The sequence below is a fragment of the Heterodontus francisci genome, unplaced genomic scaffold (assembly GCF_036365525.1).
Source record: "Heterodontus francisci isolate sHetFra1 unplaced genomic scaffold, sHetFra1.hap1 HAP1_SCAFFOLD_1659, whole genome shotgun sequence".
Lineage (NCBI taxonomy): Eukaryota > Metazoa > Chordata > Chondrichthyes > Heterodontiformes > Heterodontidae > Heterodontus > Heterodontus francisci.
The window spans coordinates 43,351-58,464 of record NW_027141231.1 but is presented as its reverse complement, the minus strand read 5'-3'; the positions used below and the strand labels follow the sequence as shown (position 1 = coordinate 58,464).

At 56.4% G+C, this 15,114-nt stretch overlaps 1 protein-coding gene across 1 annotated transcript; it reads right to left on the bottom strand.

The window, feature by feature from the left end:
• Positions 1–4,096: 4,096 nt before the first annotated feature.
• LOC137362496 (heme transporter hrg1-A-like) lies at positions 4,097–8,252 on the bottom strand (the record flags this gene model as incomplete). The annotated part of the gene is made up of 2 exons (XM_068026876.1): positions 8,013–8,252; positions 4,097–4,286 (listed from the first exon to the last, which is right to left on the bottom strand). Coding segments are annotated over exons 1-2 (320 nt in total), but the record flags the coding sequence as incomplete, so codon positions are not given.
• Between the last annotated feature and the right edge of the window lie 6,862 nt (positions 8,253–15,114).

Below are 15,114 nucleotides of genomic sequence, written 5' to 3'. Positions count from 1 at the left end.
TGGGGGGAAGAGAGAAAGAAAGGGGGGGGGGAAGAGAGAAAGAAAGGGGGGGGGAGAGAGAAGAAAGGGGGGGAGAGAGAAAGAAAGGGGGGGAGAGAGAGAAGAAAGGGGGGGAGAGAGAGAAAGAAAGGGGGGGAGAGAGAGAAAGAAAGGGGGGGAGAGAGAGAAAGAAAGGGGGGGAGAGAGAGAAAGAAAGGGGGGGGAGAGAGAGAAAGAAAGGGGGGGAGAGAGAGAAAGGGGGGGGAGAGAGAGAAAGGGGGGGGGAGAGAGAGAAAGGGGGGGGGAGAGAGAGAAAGGGGGGGGGGAGAGAGAGAAAGGGGGGGGAGAGAGAGAAAGGGGGGGAGAGAGAGAGAAAGGGGGGGAGAGAGAGAGAAAGGGGGGGAGAGAGAGAGAAAGGGGGGGAGAGAGAGAGAAAGGGGGGGAGAGAGAGAGAAAGGGGGGAGAGAGAGAAAAAGGGGGGGAGAGAGAGAAAAAGGGGGGGAGAGAGAGAGAAAGGGGGGGAGAGAGAGAGAAAGGGGGGGAGAGAGAGAGAAAGGGGGGGAGAGAGAGAGAAAGGGGGGGAGAGAGAGAGAAAGGGGGGGAGAGAGAGAGAAAGGGGGGGAGAGAGAGAGAAAGGGGGGGGAGAGAGAGAAAGGGGGGGAGAGAGAGAGAAAGGGGGGGAGAGAGAGAGAAAGGGGGGGAGAGAGAGAGAAAGGGGGGGAGAGAGAGAGAAAGGGGGGGAGAGAGAGAGAAAGGGGGGGAGAGAGAGAGAAAGGGGGGGAGAGAGAGAGAAAGGGGGGAGAGGAGAGAGAAAGGGGGGGAGAGAGAGAGAAAGGGGGGGAGAGAGAGAGAAAGGGGGGGAGAGAGAGAGAAAGGGGGGGAGAGAGAGAGAAAGGGGGGGAGAGAGAGAGAAAGGGGGGGAGAGAGAGAGAAAGGGGGGGAGAGAGAGAGAAAGGGGGGGAGAGAGAGAGAAAGGGGGGGAGAGAGAGAGAAAGGGGGGGAGAGAGAGAGAAAGGGGGGGAGAGAGAGAGAAAGGGGGGGAGAGAGAGAGAAAGGGGGGGAGAGAGAGAGAAAGGGGGGGAGAGAGAGAGAAAGGGGGGGAGAGAGAGAGAAAGGGGGGGAGAGAGAGAGAAAGGGGGGGAGAGAGAGAGAAAGGGGGGGAGAGAGAGAGAAAGGGGGGGAGAGAGAGAGAAAGGGGGGGAGAGAGAGAGAAAGGGGGGGAGAGAGAGAGAAAGGGGGGGAGAGAGAGAGAAAGGGGGGGAGAGAGAGAGAAGGGGGGGAGAGAGAGAGAAAGGGGGGAGAGAGAGAGAAAGGGGGGGAGAGAGAGAGAAAGGGGGGGAGAGAGAGAGAAAGGGGGGGAGAGAGAGAGAAAGGGGGGAGAGAGAGAGAAAGGGGGGGAGAGAGAGAGAAAGGGGGGGAGAGAGAGAGAAAGGGGGGGAGAGAGAGAGAAAGGGGGGGAGAGAGAGAGAAAGGGGGGGAGAGAGAGAGAAAGGGGGGGAGAGAGAGAGAAAGGGGGGAGAGAGAGAGAGAAAGGGGGGGAGAGAGAGAAAGGGGGGGGAGAGAGAGAGAAAGGGGGGGAGAGAGAGAGTAAGGGGGGAGAGAGAGAGTAAGGGGGAGAGAGGAAGGGGTGAGAGAGAGTAAGGGGGGGGAGAGAGAGAGTAAGGGGGGGGAGAGAGAGAGTAAGGGGGGGGAGAGAGAGAGTAAGGGGGGGGAGAGAGAGAGTAAGGGGGGGGAGAGAGAGAGTAAGGGGGGGGGAGAGAGAGAGTAAGGGGGGGGAGAGAGAGAGTAAGGGGGGGGAGAAGAGAGAGAGTAAGGGGGGGAGAGAGAGAGAGTAAGGGGGGGAGAGAGAGAGTAAGGGGGGGGAGAGAGAGAGTAAGGGGGGGGAGAGAGAGAGAGTAAGGGGGGGGAGAGAGAGAGTAAGGGGGGGGAGAGAGAGAGTAAGGGGGGGAGAGAGAGAGTAAGGGGGGGGAGAGAGAGAGTAAGGGGGGGGAGAGAGAGAGTAAGGGGGGGGAGAGAGAGAGAGTAAGGGGGGGGAGAAGAGAGAGAGTAAGGGGGGGGAGGAGAGAGAGAGTAAGGGGGGGAGAGAGAGAGAGAAGGGGGAGAGAGAGAGAGAAAGGGGGGAGAGAGAGAGAAAGAAAGAGGGGGAGAGAGAGAGAAAGAAAGAGGGGGAGAGAGAGAGAAAGAAAGAGGGGGAGAGAGAGAGAAAGAAAGAGGGGAGAGAGAGAGAAGAAAGAGGGGAGAGAGAGAGAAAGAAGAGGGGGAGAGAGAGAAAGAAGAGGGGGAGAGAGAGAGAAAGAAAGAGGGGAGAGAGAGAAAGAAAGAGGGGGAGAGAGAGAAAGAAAGAGGGGGAGAGAGAGAAAGAAAGAGGGGGAGAGAGAGAAAGAAAGAGGGGGAGAGAGAGAGAAAGAAAGAGGGGGAGAGAGAGAAGAAAGAGGGGAGAGAGAGAGCGAGAGAAAGAGGGGGAGAGAGGAGGGAGATTGAGGGGGAGAGAGGCGGGGAGATTGAGGGGGAGAGAGGAGGGGAGATTGAGGGGGAGAGAGGAGGGGAGATGAGGGGGAGAGAGGAGGGAGATTGAGGGGAGAGAGGAGGGAGATTGAGGGGGAGAGAGGAGGGGAGATTGAGGGGGAGAGAGGAGGGAGATTGAGGGGAGAGAGGAGGGGAGATTGAGGGGAGAGAGGAGGGGAGATCTGAGGGGGAGAGAGGAGGGAGATTGAGGGGAGAGAGGAGGGAGATTGAGGGGGAGAGAGGAGGGGAGATTGAGGGGAGAGAGGAGGGAGATTGAGGGGGAGAGAGGAGGGAGATTGAGGGGGAGAGAGGAGGGGAGATTGAGGGGGAGAGAGGAGGGGAGATTGAGGGGGAGAGAGGAGGGGAGATTGAGGGGAGAGAGGAGGGGAGATTGAGGGGGAGAGAGGAGGGGAGATTGAGGGGGAGAGAGGAGGGGAGATTGAGGGGAGAGAGGAGGGAGATTGAGGGGGAGAGAGGAGGGGAGATTGAGGGGGAGAGAGGAGGGGAGATTGAGGGGGAGAGAGGAGGGGAGATTGAGGGGAGAGAGGAGGGGAGATTGAGGGGGAGAGAGGAGGGGAGATTGAGGGGGAGAGAGGAGGGAGATTGAGGGGGAGAGAGGAGGGAGATTGAGGGGGAGAGAGGAGGGAGATTGAGGGGGAGAGAGGAGGGGAGATGAGGGGAGAGAGGAGGGGAGATTGAGGGGGAGAGAGGAGGGGAGATTGAGGGGGAGAGAGGAGGGAGATTGAGGGGGAGAGAGGAGGGGAGATTGAGGGGGAGAGAGGAGGGGAGATTGAGGGGGAGAGAGGAGGGAGATTGAGGGGGAGAGAGGAGGGAGATTGAGGGGGAGAGAGGAGGGGAGATTGAGGGGGAGAGAGGAGGGGAGATTGAGGGGGAGAGAGGAGGGGAGATTGAGGGGGAGAGAGGAGGGGAGATTGAGGGGGAGAGAGGAGGGAGATTGAGGGGGAGAGAGGAGGGAGATTGAGGGGGAGAGAGGAGGGAGATTGAGGGGAGAGAGGAGGGGAGATGAGGGGGAGAGAGGAGGGGAGATTGAGGGGGAGAGAGGAGGGGAGATTGAGGGGAGATTGAGGGGGAGAGAGGAGGGGAGATGAGGGGAGAGAGGAGGGGAGAGAGAGAGAGAGAGAGAGAGATGAGACGGAGAACATTCACGTCTGAGTCGCAGTCAGTTCTGATACATATTCCATAAGATTCGCCCCCGGAGCCATCGCCCATCCCGGTTGGGATCAGCTCTACCCACCGGGCGACGGCAGCTCGGGGGCGTCCGTCCGGAGCGCAGGCGGGCCCCACTATTCAGCAACGCGAGGCATCGCGCCAGGGAGATTCCCACCCCCCACCTCGCCACCCCCCCCCCGGGTCGCAACCGCTGCCTCCCCACCCCACCCCGGTCAGCCGAGGGGGCGCCCGAGCGTCCGGAGGAGGGCGCGCGCACCAGTGGGGGCTATTCGATTGCGGGGGCGGCGCCGAGGCTTTCCGAGCCGGCCAAGTCGACGTCGGACATCCCGACGGTCTCGCGCGCGCGGCACCCCTCCCCCCACCCCCGCGTACACTGGCCCCAACCGTCCCCTCCCCTCCCCTCCCCACATGTTTAACCCACAGCACCGATGAGGGAAAACTCACTCTGTTTTTGGTGATGGCTAGCACGAGGAAAGCAACCAGCGCCACCAGTCCCAGCAGCCCGAAGGCGAGCCCAGCCAACAGGAATATCCGTAACCCTTTCAGCCACGTCCGCCAGTAATCCTGGGCGTACATGATGTGCGTCGTCAGGCACCAGAAGGCCAGCACTCCTGCTGGGGAGGGAGGGAGGGAGGGAGAGAGAGACACACCCGGCATCAGTCCTCAACTCACTCACAACACTCGCGTGCTGGGCTTACAGACCCAACAGCCGCGCGCCCTTCGCTGCCCACCGCCTCCCCCCCCCCCCCCCCCACAACAGCGCTCTCGGAAGGGGTCAGTGCCGAGGGAGCGCCGGACTGTCAGAGGCGTTACACCGAGGTCCCCCGTCCGCCCTCTCTCGGACTCCCCTCTCACCCACAGAGGAAACCCACAGCTGCGACTTCCCGGTGCATGCCTCAGCCCCGTGACTCATGCCTCAGCTCCGTGACACAGCAAATCTCTCTCTCTCCACGTGCCTGGTCAGGTGCACCGGCAGGAGGGTGCGGGGGCGGGGGGGGGGGGAAAGGAAGGGAGAGAGAGAGAGGGCGGCCGTGCCTTCTGCTCTGGAATTCCCTCCCCCAAACCCCTCAATGCTCCAAGTGTGGGTCTAACCGAGGGATATGGAGACCGGAACTGTGCACAGTACTCCAAGTGTGGTCTAACCGAGGGATATGGAGACTGGAACTGTGCACAGTGCTCCAAGTGTGGTCTAACTGAGGGATATGGAGACTGGAACTGTGCACAGTGCTCCAAGTGTGGGTCTAACCGAGGGATATGGAGACTGGAACGGTGCACAGTGCTCCAAGTGTGGTCTAACCGAGGGATATGGAGACTGGAACTGTGCACAGTACTCCAAGTGTGGTCTAACCGAGGGATATGGAGACTGGAACGGTGCACAGTGCTCCAAGTGTGGTCTAACCGAGGGATATGGAGACTGGAACTGTGCACAGTGCTCCAAGTGTGGTCTAACTGAGGGATATGGAGACTGGAACTGTGCACAGTGCTCCAAGTGTAGTCTAACCGAGGGGATATGGAGATTGGAACTGTGCACAGTGCTCCAAGTGTGGTCTAACCGAGGGATATGGAGACTGGAACTGTGCACAGTGCTCCAAGTGTGGTCTAACTGAGGGATATGGAGACTGGAACTGTGCACAGTGCTCCAAGTGTGGTCTAACTGAGGGATATGGAGACTGGAACTGTGCACAGTGCTCCGAGTGTGGTCTAACCGATGGATATGGAGACTGGAACTGTGCACAGTGCTCCAAGTGTGGGTCTAACCGAGGGATATGGAGACTGGAACTGTGCACAGTGCTCCAAGTGTGGGTCTAACCGAGGGATATGGAGACCGGACTGTGCACAGTGCTCCAAGTGTGGGTCTAATCGAAGGGATATGGAGACCGGAACTGTGCACAGTGCTCCAAGTGTGGGTCTAATCGAAGGGATATGGAGACTGGAACTGTGCACAGTGCTCCAAGTGTGGGTCTAACCGAGGGATATGGAGACCGGAACTGTGCACAGTGCTCCAAGTGTGGTCTAATCGAAGGGATATGGAGACCGGAACTGTGCACAGTGCTCCAAGTGTGGGTCTAATCGAAGGGATATGGAGACTGGAACTGTGCACAGTGCTCCAAGTGTGGGTCTAACCGAGGGATATGGAGACTGGAACTGTGCACAGTGCTCCAAGTGTGGGTCTAACCGAGGGATATGGAGACCGGAACTGTGCACAGTGCTCCAAGTGTGGGTCTAACCGAGGGATATGGAGACTGGAACTGTGCACAGTGCTCCAAGTGTGGGTCTAACCGAGGGATATGGAGACCGGAACTGTGCACAGTGCTCCAAGTGTGGTCTAACTGAGGGATATGGAGACTGGAACTGTGCACAGTGCTCCAGGTTTTAACACAGCCTCGGCCTTTTTCAGTTCTCACCCCGTAGAAGGAAATCCCGGGCAGCCTTCAAAGACCGAGTGCACTCAGCCACGTAAACGACCGAGCGGGGGTTAAATATTTCAGCTTGACTGCGGAAGGAACGCTCGCCTGTTCAGCTGTGTTGAGTCTTGGAGGGGCGCAAAGTTTGGGGCTAACTTTCAGACCCTGCGATGACGGTGCTCGTCTAAAAGCTATCCCCCCCCCCCCCCCCCGCCCCCACCCCCACCCCCCGCGCCCCCCAGACCCGGCCAGGGCTGACGATTGCAAGCAAGAGAATGACAGAGCCTATCTCCAGACCCGAGACGCTCGCAGGAAACGCGGCGGGCAATTTGTGCACAGCAAGATCCCACAAACAGCCACGTGATTTAAAAAAAAAAAAGCCAGAAGACCAGATCAGTCAAGCGATCGTCCTCCCTTCTCACACTTCTTCCACTAACGGCCTTGGGATCTTTTACGTCCACCCGAGAGAGCAGACGGGGGGGGCGGGGGGGCCCCCTCGGCCAAGAGATGGCAACTCCGACAGTGCAGCGCTCCCTCGGCACTGACCCTCCGACAGTGCGGCGCTCCCTCGGCACTGACCCTGCGACAGCGCGGCGCTCCCTCGGCACTGACCCTCCGACAGCGCGGCGCTCCCTCGGCACTGACCCTCCGACAGTGCAGCGCTCCCTCGGCACTGACCCTCCGACAGTGCGGCGCTCCCTCGGCACTGACCCTGCGACAGCGCGGCGCTCCCTCGGCACTGACCCTCCGACAGTGCAGCGCTCCCTCGGCACTGACCCTCCGACAGTGCGGCGCTCCCTCGGCACTGACCCTGCGACAGCGCGGCGCTCCCTCGGCACTGACCCTGCGACAGCGCGGCGCTCCCTCGGCACTGACCCTGCGACAGCGCGGCGCTCCCTCGGCACTGACCCTGCGACAGCGCGGCGCTCCCTCGGCACTGACCCCTCTGCATTGTTGCTGGTACAGATGGGGTTGGGTGCGCGTTAGAACGAATTGCTCAGTGCATTGATGCCAATTTCCGCGCTAGGGGGGCCCCCCCCCCCGCCCCCGCGGAATGCTCGGGGGCTGCAGTAGTGCCCCCTGCACAGCTTTTGGCTTTGCATTGCTGTGCACCAGTGCACACTGGTATGCAATTGGGTTGCATTACTGAATGCATCGCTGACTAAATTTGGGCATGGGCCCTCTTGTACCCCAGGCTGCATTGGTCCCACCCACCCCCCCCCCACACCCCACCCCCGGCACGACTTTCACTCTGCATTGCTTCACACCAATGGGCGCTGGGTTGCATTACAGAATGCATCACTCTGCACAGCTGCCTAATTCTGTGCATGGGCGCCCTTGTACCCCAGGCTACACTGGTGCCCCTGGCACTGCTTTGACTCTGCATTGCTTCGCACCAGTGTTGGGGGGAGTGGTGTGTTAGGTTGCATTGCTGAATGCATCGCTGTGCACTGCTGCCTAATTCTGTGCACGGGCCCTCTTGTACCCCAGGCTGCACTGGTGCCCCTGGCACTACTTTCACTCTGCATTGCTTAGCACCAATGGACGCTGGGTTGCATTACAGAATGCATCGCTCTGCATTGCTGCCTAATTTTGTCCATGGGCCCCCTTGAACCCCAGGTACTACTTAGACTCTGCAATGCTTCGCACCTGTGGGTATTAGGTTGCACTACTGAATGCATCACTGTGCATTGCTGCCTAATTTTGTGCATGTGCCCCCTTGTCACCCTGGGCTGCATTGGTGCACCCCGGGCACTGCTTTGACTCGCCACTGCTTCGCACCAGTGGGCGCTGGTGGGGGGTGTAGTGGGTGTTAGGTTGCATTACAGAATGCATCGCTCTGCATTGCTGCCTAATTTTGTGCATGGGGCCCCCTGGTACGCCGGGCTGCATTGGTGCCCCCGGCACCCCTCCGGCCCTGCATTCACTCACCTGACAGGCCCCCGAAGGCGGCGGTGGCCGGCTGCTTGAAGGCGATGCTCCAGCACAGGAAGGCCGAGAGACCCAGCAGCACCCCCGAGGCGGCGTAGCCGCTCCTCAGCCACAGCCTGCTGAGCGCCATGGAGACTCAGGCCGAAGAACAACAGCCCTCCTGCAGCCGAACTCCCTCCCTCCTTCCAAATGCAAAAGCAAAAGCAAAAAGCAAAACCCCCCCCCCCTTTGCAAATTTGCAAAACTGCACCCAGCCCGGGGATTTCAGCATACAGCGACACCGCGAGGCCTGGAGGAGGAAGGACAGGTCTGGGAGGAGTCCTCCACCGGGAAACCCCCAGGTCTGGGAGGACTGGGTCTGGGATGACCACCCCACAGCGACACCGCGAGGCCTGGAGGGGGAAGGACAGGTCTGGGAGGAGTCCTCCACCGGGAAACCCCCAGGTCTGGGAGGACTGGGTCTGGGAGGACCACCCCACAGCGACACCGCGAGGCCTGGAGGAGGAAGGACAGCTCTGGGAGGTGTCCTCCACCGGGAAACCCCCAGGTCTGGGAGGACTGGGTCTGGGATGACCACCCTACAGCGACACCGCGAGGCCTGGAGGAGGAAGGACAGGTCTGGGAGGAGTCCTCCACCGGGAAACCCCCAGGTCTGGGAGGACTGGGTCTGGGAGGACCACCCCACAGCGACACCGCGAGGCCTGGAGGAGGAAGGACAGGTCTGGGAGGAGTCCTCCACCGGGAAACCCCCAGGTCTGGGAGGACTGGGTCTGGGATGATCACCCCACAGCGACACCGCGAGGCCTGGAGGGGGAAGGACAGGTCTGGGAGGAGTCCTCCACCGGGAAACCCCCAGGTCTGGGAGGACTGGGTCTGGGATGACCACCCCACAGCGACACCGCGAGGCCTGGAGGGGGAAGGACAGGTCTGGGAGGAGTCCTCCACCGGGAAACCCCCAGGTCTGGGAGGACTGGGTCTGGGAGGACCACCCCACAGCGACACCGCGAGGCCCGGAGGGGGAAGGACAGGTCTGGGAGGAGTCCTCCACCGGGAAACCCCCAGGTCTGGGAGGACTTGGTCTGGGAGGACCACCCCACAGCGACACCAGCAGGCCAGGAGTAGGAAGGACAGGTTTGGGAGGACCAGGTCTGGGAGGATTGGGTCTGGGAGGACCACCCCACAGCGACACCAGCAGGCCAGGAGTAGGAAGGACAGGTCTGGGAGGACTGGGTCTGGGATGACCACCCCACAGCGACACCAGCAGGTCAGGAGTAGGAAGGACAGCTTTGGGAGGACCAGGTCTCGGAGGACTGGGTCTGGGAGGACCACCCCACAGCGCCACCAGCAGGCCAGGAGTAGGAAGGACAGGTTTGGGAGGACCAGGTCTGGGAGGACTCCTCGTCTGGGTAGCCCCAGGTCTGGGAGGACTGGGTCTGGGAGGACCACCCCACAGCGACACCAGCAGGCCAGGAGTAGGAAGGACAGGTTTGGGAGGACCAGGTCTGGGAGGACTCCTCCACTGGGAGGACCGGGTCTGGGATGTCCACCGCACAGTGACACCAGCAGGCGAGGAGGAGGATGTTACAGGTCTGGGAGGACTCTTCCACAGCGACGCCAGCAGAGCAGGAGGAGGAAGGACAGGTGTGGGAGGACAAGGTATGGGAGGACAACCCCACAGCGACACTAGCAGGCGAGGAGGAGGAAGGACAGGTCTGGGAGGACCCTGTTTGGGAGGACTACCACACAGCGACACCAGCAGGCTTGGAGGCGGAAGAAACGGTCTGGGAGGACGAGGTCTGGGAGGGCTCTTCCACAGCGACGCTAGCAGGGCAGGAGGTATAAGGACATGGTCTGAGGACCAGGTCTGGGAAGACTCTTCCACAGCGACGCTAGCAGGACAGGAGGAGGAAGTACAGGTCTGGTCTGGGAAGACTCTTCCACAGCGACGCTAGCAGGACAGGAGGTATAAGGACATGGTCTGAGAGGACCAGGTCTGGGAGGACTACTCCACAGCGACACCAGCAGACGAGGAGGAGGAAGGACAGGTTTTGGAGGACCAGGTCTGGGAAGACTCCACCACTGGGAAGGCCAGGTCTGGGAGGACCAGATCTGGGAGTACTACCCCAGAGCATCACCAGCAGGCCAGAAGGAGAAAGGACAGGTCTGGGAGGACTCTTCCACAGTCACACCCACAGGGCAGGAGGTGTAAAGACAGGGCTGGGAGGACTCCTCCACTGGGCCAGGTCTGGGAGGACTCCTCCACTGGGACAGCTTTGGGGGGACCAGGACTGGGAGGACTCTTCCATAGCGACACTGACAGGTCAGGAGGTGCAATGACAGGTCTGGCTGGACTCTTTAACAGTGACACCTACAGGGCAGGAGGTGGATGCACAGGTTTGGGAGGACTCCCCCATAGCGCCAGCCAGAGGATAGGAGGTGTAACGACTGGTCTGGGAGGACTCCTCCATTGTGAGACCTACAGGGCAGGAGGTGTATCCACAGCTTTGGGAGGAGTCCTCCACCGGGACAGGTCTGGGAGGACTACCCCAAAGAAACAAACACGGGATAGGTGTACGGGACTGCGTCACACTTACCCTTACGAGTGTCTGACACTGACCCCAGGAGTCGCCTCATCTAAGGAAGGATATACTTGCCATTGAGGGAATGCAACGGAGTTTCACTAGCCTCACATTGAACAACTTCTCCCTCAACTTCACTCACTTCTTTCTGTCTCCATCTCTGGGGATAGGCTGTCCACTAATATCCATTATAAGCCCACCAACTCCCACAGCTACCTCGACTACACTTCTTCACACCCTGCCTCCTGCAAGGACTCCATTCCATTCTCCCAGTTTCTCCGTCTCTGACGCATCTGCTCTGATGACGCTACCTTCCACGACAGCGCTTCTGATATGTCTTCCTTTTTCCTCAGTGTGGTCTCCTCTACATTAGAACATTAGAACATTACAGCGCAGTACAGGCCCTTCGGCCCTCGATGTTGCGCCGACCATCTGACCTACACTATTCCATTTTCATCCATATGTCTATCCAATGACCACTTAAATGCCCTTAAAGTTGGCGAGTCTACTACTGCTGCAGGCAGGGCGTTCCACGCCCCTACTACTCTCTGCGTAAAGAAACTACCTCTGACATCTGTCCTATATCTTTCACCCCTCAACTTAAAGCTATGTCCCCTTGTGTTTGCCATCATCATCCGAGGAAAAAGACTCTCACTATCCACCCTGTCCAACCCTCTGATTATCTTATATGTCTCTATTAAGTCACCTCTCCTCCTCCTTCTCTCTAACGAAAACAACCCCAAGTCCCTCAGCCTTTCCTCGTAAGACCTTCCCTCCATACCAGGCAACATCCTAGTAAATCTCCTCTGCACCCTTTCCAAAGCTTCCACATCCTTCCTATAATGCGGTGACCAGAACTGCACGCAATACTCAAGGTGCGGTCTCACCAGAGTTTTGTACAGCTGCATCATGACCTCGTGGCTCCGAAACTCGATCCCCCTACTAATAAAAGCTAACACACCATATGCCTTCTTAACAGCCCTATTAACCTGGGTAGCAACTTTCAGGGATTTATGTACCTGGACACCAAGATCTCTCTGCTCATCTACACTACCAAGAATCTTCCCGTTAGCCCAGTACTCTGCATTCCTGTTACTCCTTCCAAAGTGAATCACCTCACACTTCTCCGCATTAAACTCCATTTGCCATCTCTCAGCCCAGCTCTGCAGCCTATCTATGTCCCTCTGTACCCTACAACACCCTTCGACACTATCCACAACTCCACCGACCTTCGTGTCATCCGCAAATTTACTAACCCACCCTTCTACACCCTCTTCCAGGTCATTTATAAAAATGACAAACAGCAGTGGCCCCAAAACAGAACCTTGCGGTACACCACATTGGGGAGACCAAACGCAGACTGGGTGACCGCTTTGCGGAACACCTCCGCTCAGTCCGCAAGCAGGACCCCGAGCTTCCGGTTGCTTGCCATTTCAACACTCCCCCCTGCTCTCATGCTCACATCTCTGTCCTGGGCTTGCTGCAGTGTTCCAGTGAACATCAACGCAAGCTCGAGGAACAGCATCTCATCTACCGATTAGGCACACTACAGCCCGCCGGACTGAACATTGAGTTCAATCATTTCAGAGCATGACGGGGCCCCCCTTTTTATGTTGAGTTATTTTTTCTTTTTACTTTTTTATTTGGTTACTTTAGTTTGTTTAGTTTGTTTTTACTGTGCCTACCCACTGTTTTTTTTTTAATGTTTGTGTTTGGAGTACTTTGTGCGTTACAGTTTATTAACACCTAATCTGTACTAATGCTTTGTCTTTCAACACACCATTAACATATTGTTTGCCTTTGCTCCGTGACCTTCTGGTCAGTTATTCTCTGTGACCTTGTCCTATCTACACCTTCTCCTTTGTTATCTCTTACTCCACCCCCGCTTTACTTGCTCAAAACCTTTCACATTTCTAGCCTCTGCCAGTTCCGATGAAGGGTCGCTGACCCGAAACGTTAACTCTGCTTCTCTCTCCACAGATGCTGCCAGACCTGCTGAGGATTTCCAGCAATTTCTTGTTTTTATTTCACCAGACTAATCCCTGGGATGGTGGGACTGTCCTATGAGGAGAGATTATGGAAACTGTGACGGATTCTGTAGAGTTTCGAAGAATGAGATGTGATCTCATTGAAACTTACAAAATTCTTACAGGGCGTGACGGGGTGCAGTTACGTTGCTTGGTGTTGTCTACGGGCCACCAACCAGTGAGAAGGATGTGGAGGAACAGATTTGCAAAGAAATTACCGAGAGGTGTAAAAATTATAGGGTAGTTATTAATGGGGGACTTTAATTATCCAGACTAGACTGGGATAGTTGTAGGGTAAAGGGCAGAGAGGGGTAAGACTTCATTAAGTGTCTTCAGGAAAATTTTCTACAACAGTATGTTGCTAGTCCAACGAGAAAGGAGACACTGCAAGACCTGGTTCCTGGGAATGAGGTGGGCCAAGTAGATCAAGGTTCAGTAGGAGATCATTTAGGGGAGAGTGATCATCGTATCATAAGGTTTAGATTGACTATAGAAAAGGACAAAGAGCAATCCAGGGTAAGAATAATTAACTGGGGGAAGGCCAACTTCAATGGGGTAAGAATGGAGCTGGGGTGAATAAATTGGAGTCAAAAGCTGGCAGGAAAACTGGTTGATGAACAATGGATCACCTTCAAAGAGGAGATAGTTTGGACACAGTCGAGGTATGTTCCCTCCAAGGGGAATCAGACCCAGAGCCCCCAGGATGACAAAAGAGGTAGAGATGAAGATAAAGAAGGAAAAAAGTGTGCTTATGACAGATGCCAGGTCGAAAATACTATTCAGAACATGGCTGAATATAGAAGGTCCAGAGGGGAAGTGAAAAAGCAAATAAGAGAAGCAAAGAGGGAGTATGAACAGAGACTGGCAGCTAACATTAAAGTAAATCCCAAAGTTTTCTATAGGCATATAAATAGTAAAAGGGTGGTAAAAGGAGGAGTGGGGTCGATTAGGGACCAGAAAGGGGATTTACACATGGAGGCAGAGGTATTAAATGAATACTTTGCATCTGTCTTTACCAAGGAAGAAGATGCAACCCAGGCAATGGTGAAAGAGGAGGTAAGTCAGACACTAGCGGGGTTTAAAATTGATAATGAGGAAGTATTAGATTGGCTGTCTGTACTTAAAGAGGATAAAGCACCAGGACCGGGTGAGATGCATCCAAGGATATTGAGGGAAGTGAGGGTGGAAATCGCAGAGGCACTGGCCATAATGTTTCAGTCTTCCTTAGACTCGGAGGGTGGTGCCAGAGGACTGAAGAATTGCAAACGCTACACCCTTGTTCAAAAAAGGGTGTAAAGATAAGCCCAGCAACTACAGGCCAGTCAGTTTAACTTTGGTAAAACTTGGGGAAACGTCTAGAAAGATTAACTTGGGACAAAATTAATTGTCACGTGGGCAAATACGGGTTAATTAAGGAAAGCCAGCACGGATTCGTTCAGGGGAAGCCATGTTTAACTAACTTGCTGGAGTTTTTTTGAGGAGGTAACAGAGGGTTGATGAGGGCAATGCTGTTGATGCGGTGTACATGGACTTTCAAAATGTGTTTGATACAGTGCCACACAACAGACTTGTGAGCAAACTTGTAGCTCATGGAATAAAAGGGACAGTAGCAACAGGAATACAAAATTGACCGAGTGACAGGAAACAAAGAGTCGTGGTTCATGGATGTTTTTCGGGCTGGAGGAAGGTTTGTAGTGGAGTTCCCCAGGGGTCAGTGTTGGGACCCTTGCTTTTCCTGATATATATTAATGACCCAGACCTTGGTGTACAGGGCACAATTTCAAAGTTTGCGGATGATACGAAACTTGGAAGCATTGTGAACTGTGAGGAGGATGGTGTAGAACTTCAAAAGGACATAGACAAGTTGGTGGAATGGGCAGACAGGTGGCAGATGAAGTTCAATGCGGAGAAATGCGAGTTGATTCATTTTGATAGGAAGAACATGGAGAGACAGTATAAAATAAAGGGCACAATTCTAAAGGGGGTGCAGGAGCAGAGGGACCTGGGTGTGTTAAGTCATTCAAGGTGGTAGGACAGGTTGAGATAGTGGTCAATAAAGCATACAGTATCCTGGGCTTTATTAATAGAGGCATAGAGTCCAAGAGCAAAGAAGTTACGTTGAACTTGTATAAGACTCTAGTCCGTCCTCAGCTGGAGTATTGTAGTTTCGGAAAGACGCGAGGGCTTTGGAGAGAGTACAGAAAAGATTCACGAGAGTGGTTTGGAGTCTGGGTCTCGCGAATCTCTCCTGCAACATCGTCCGCAGAGTGACAGCAAACCCAGCAGGCCTCCCACTCCCAACCCCCCACACACGCGCACACACACACACACACACACAAATACACATCCCCGTCCCAGACAGGAAGGAAGGATGTGGGGGGGGGGGGGTGGTGGGGGAGTTAGCAAACAGAAACAACAAGAGGCAGTTTCCGTGATGACACCTGATTTTCCCCACACTGAAGGCGCAAGCCCAGACGGTTTCCTGCCTGTCTAGAC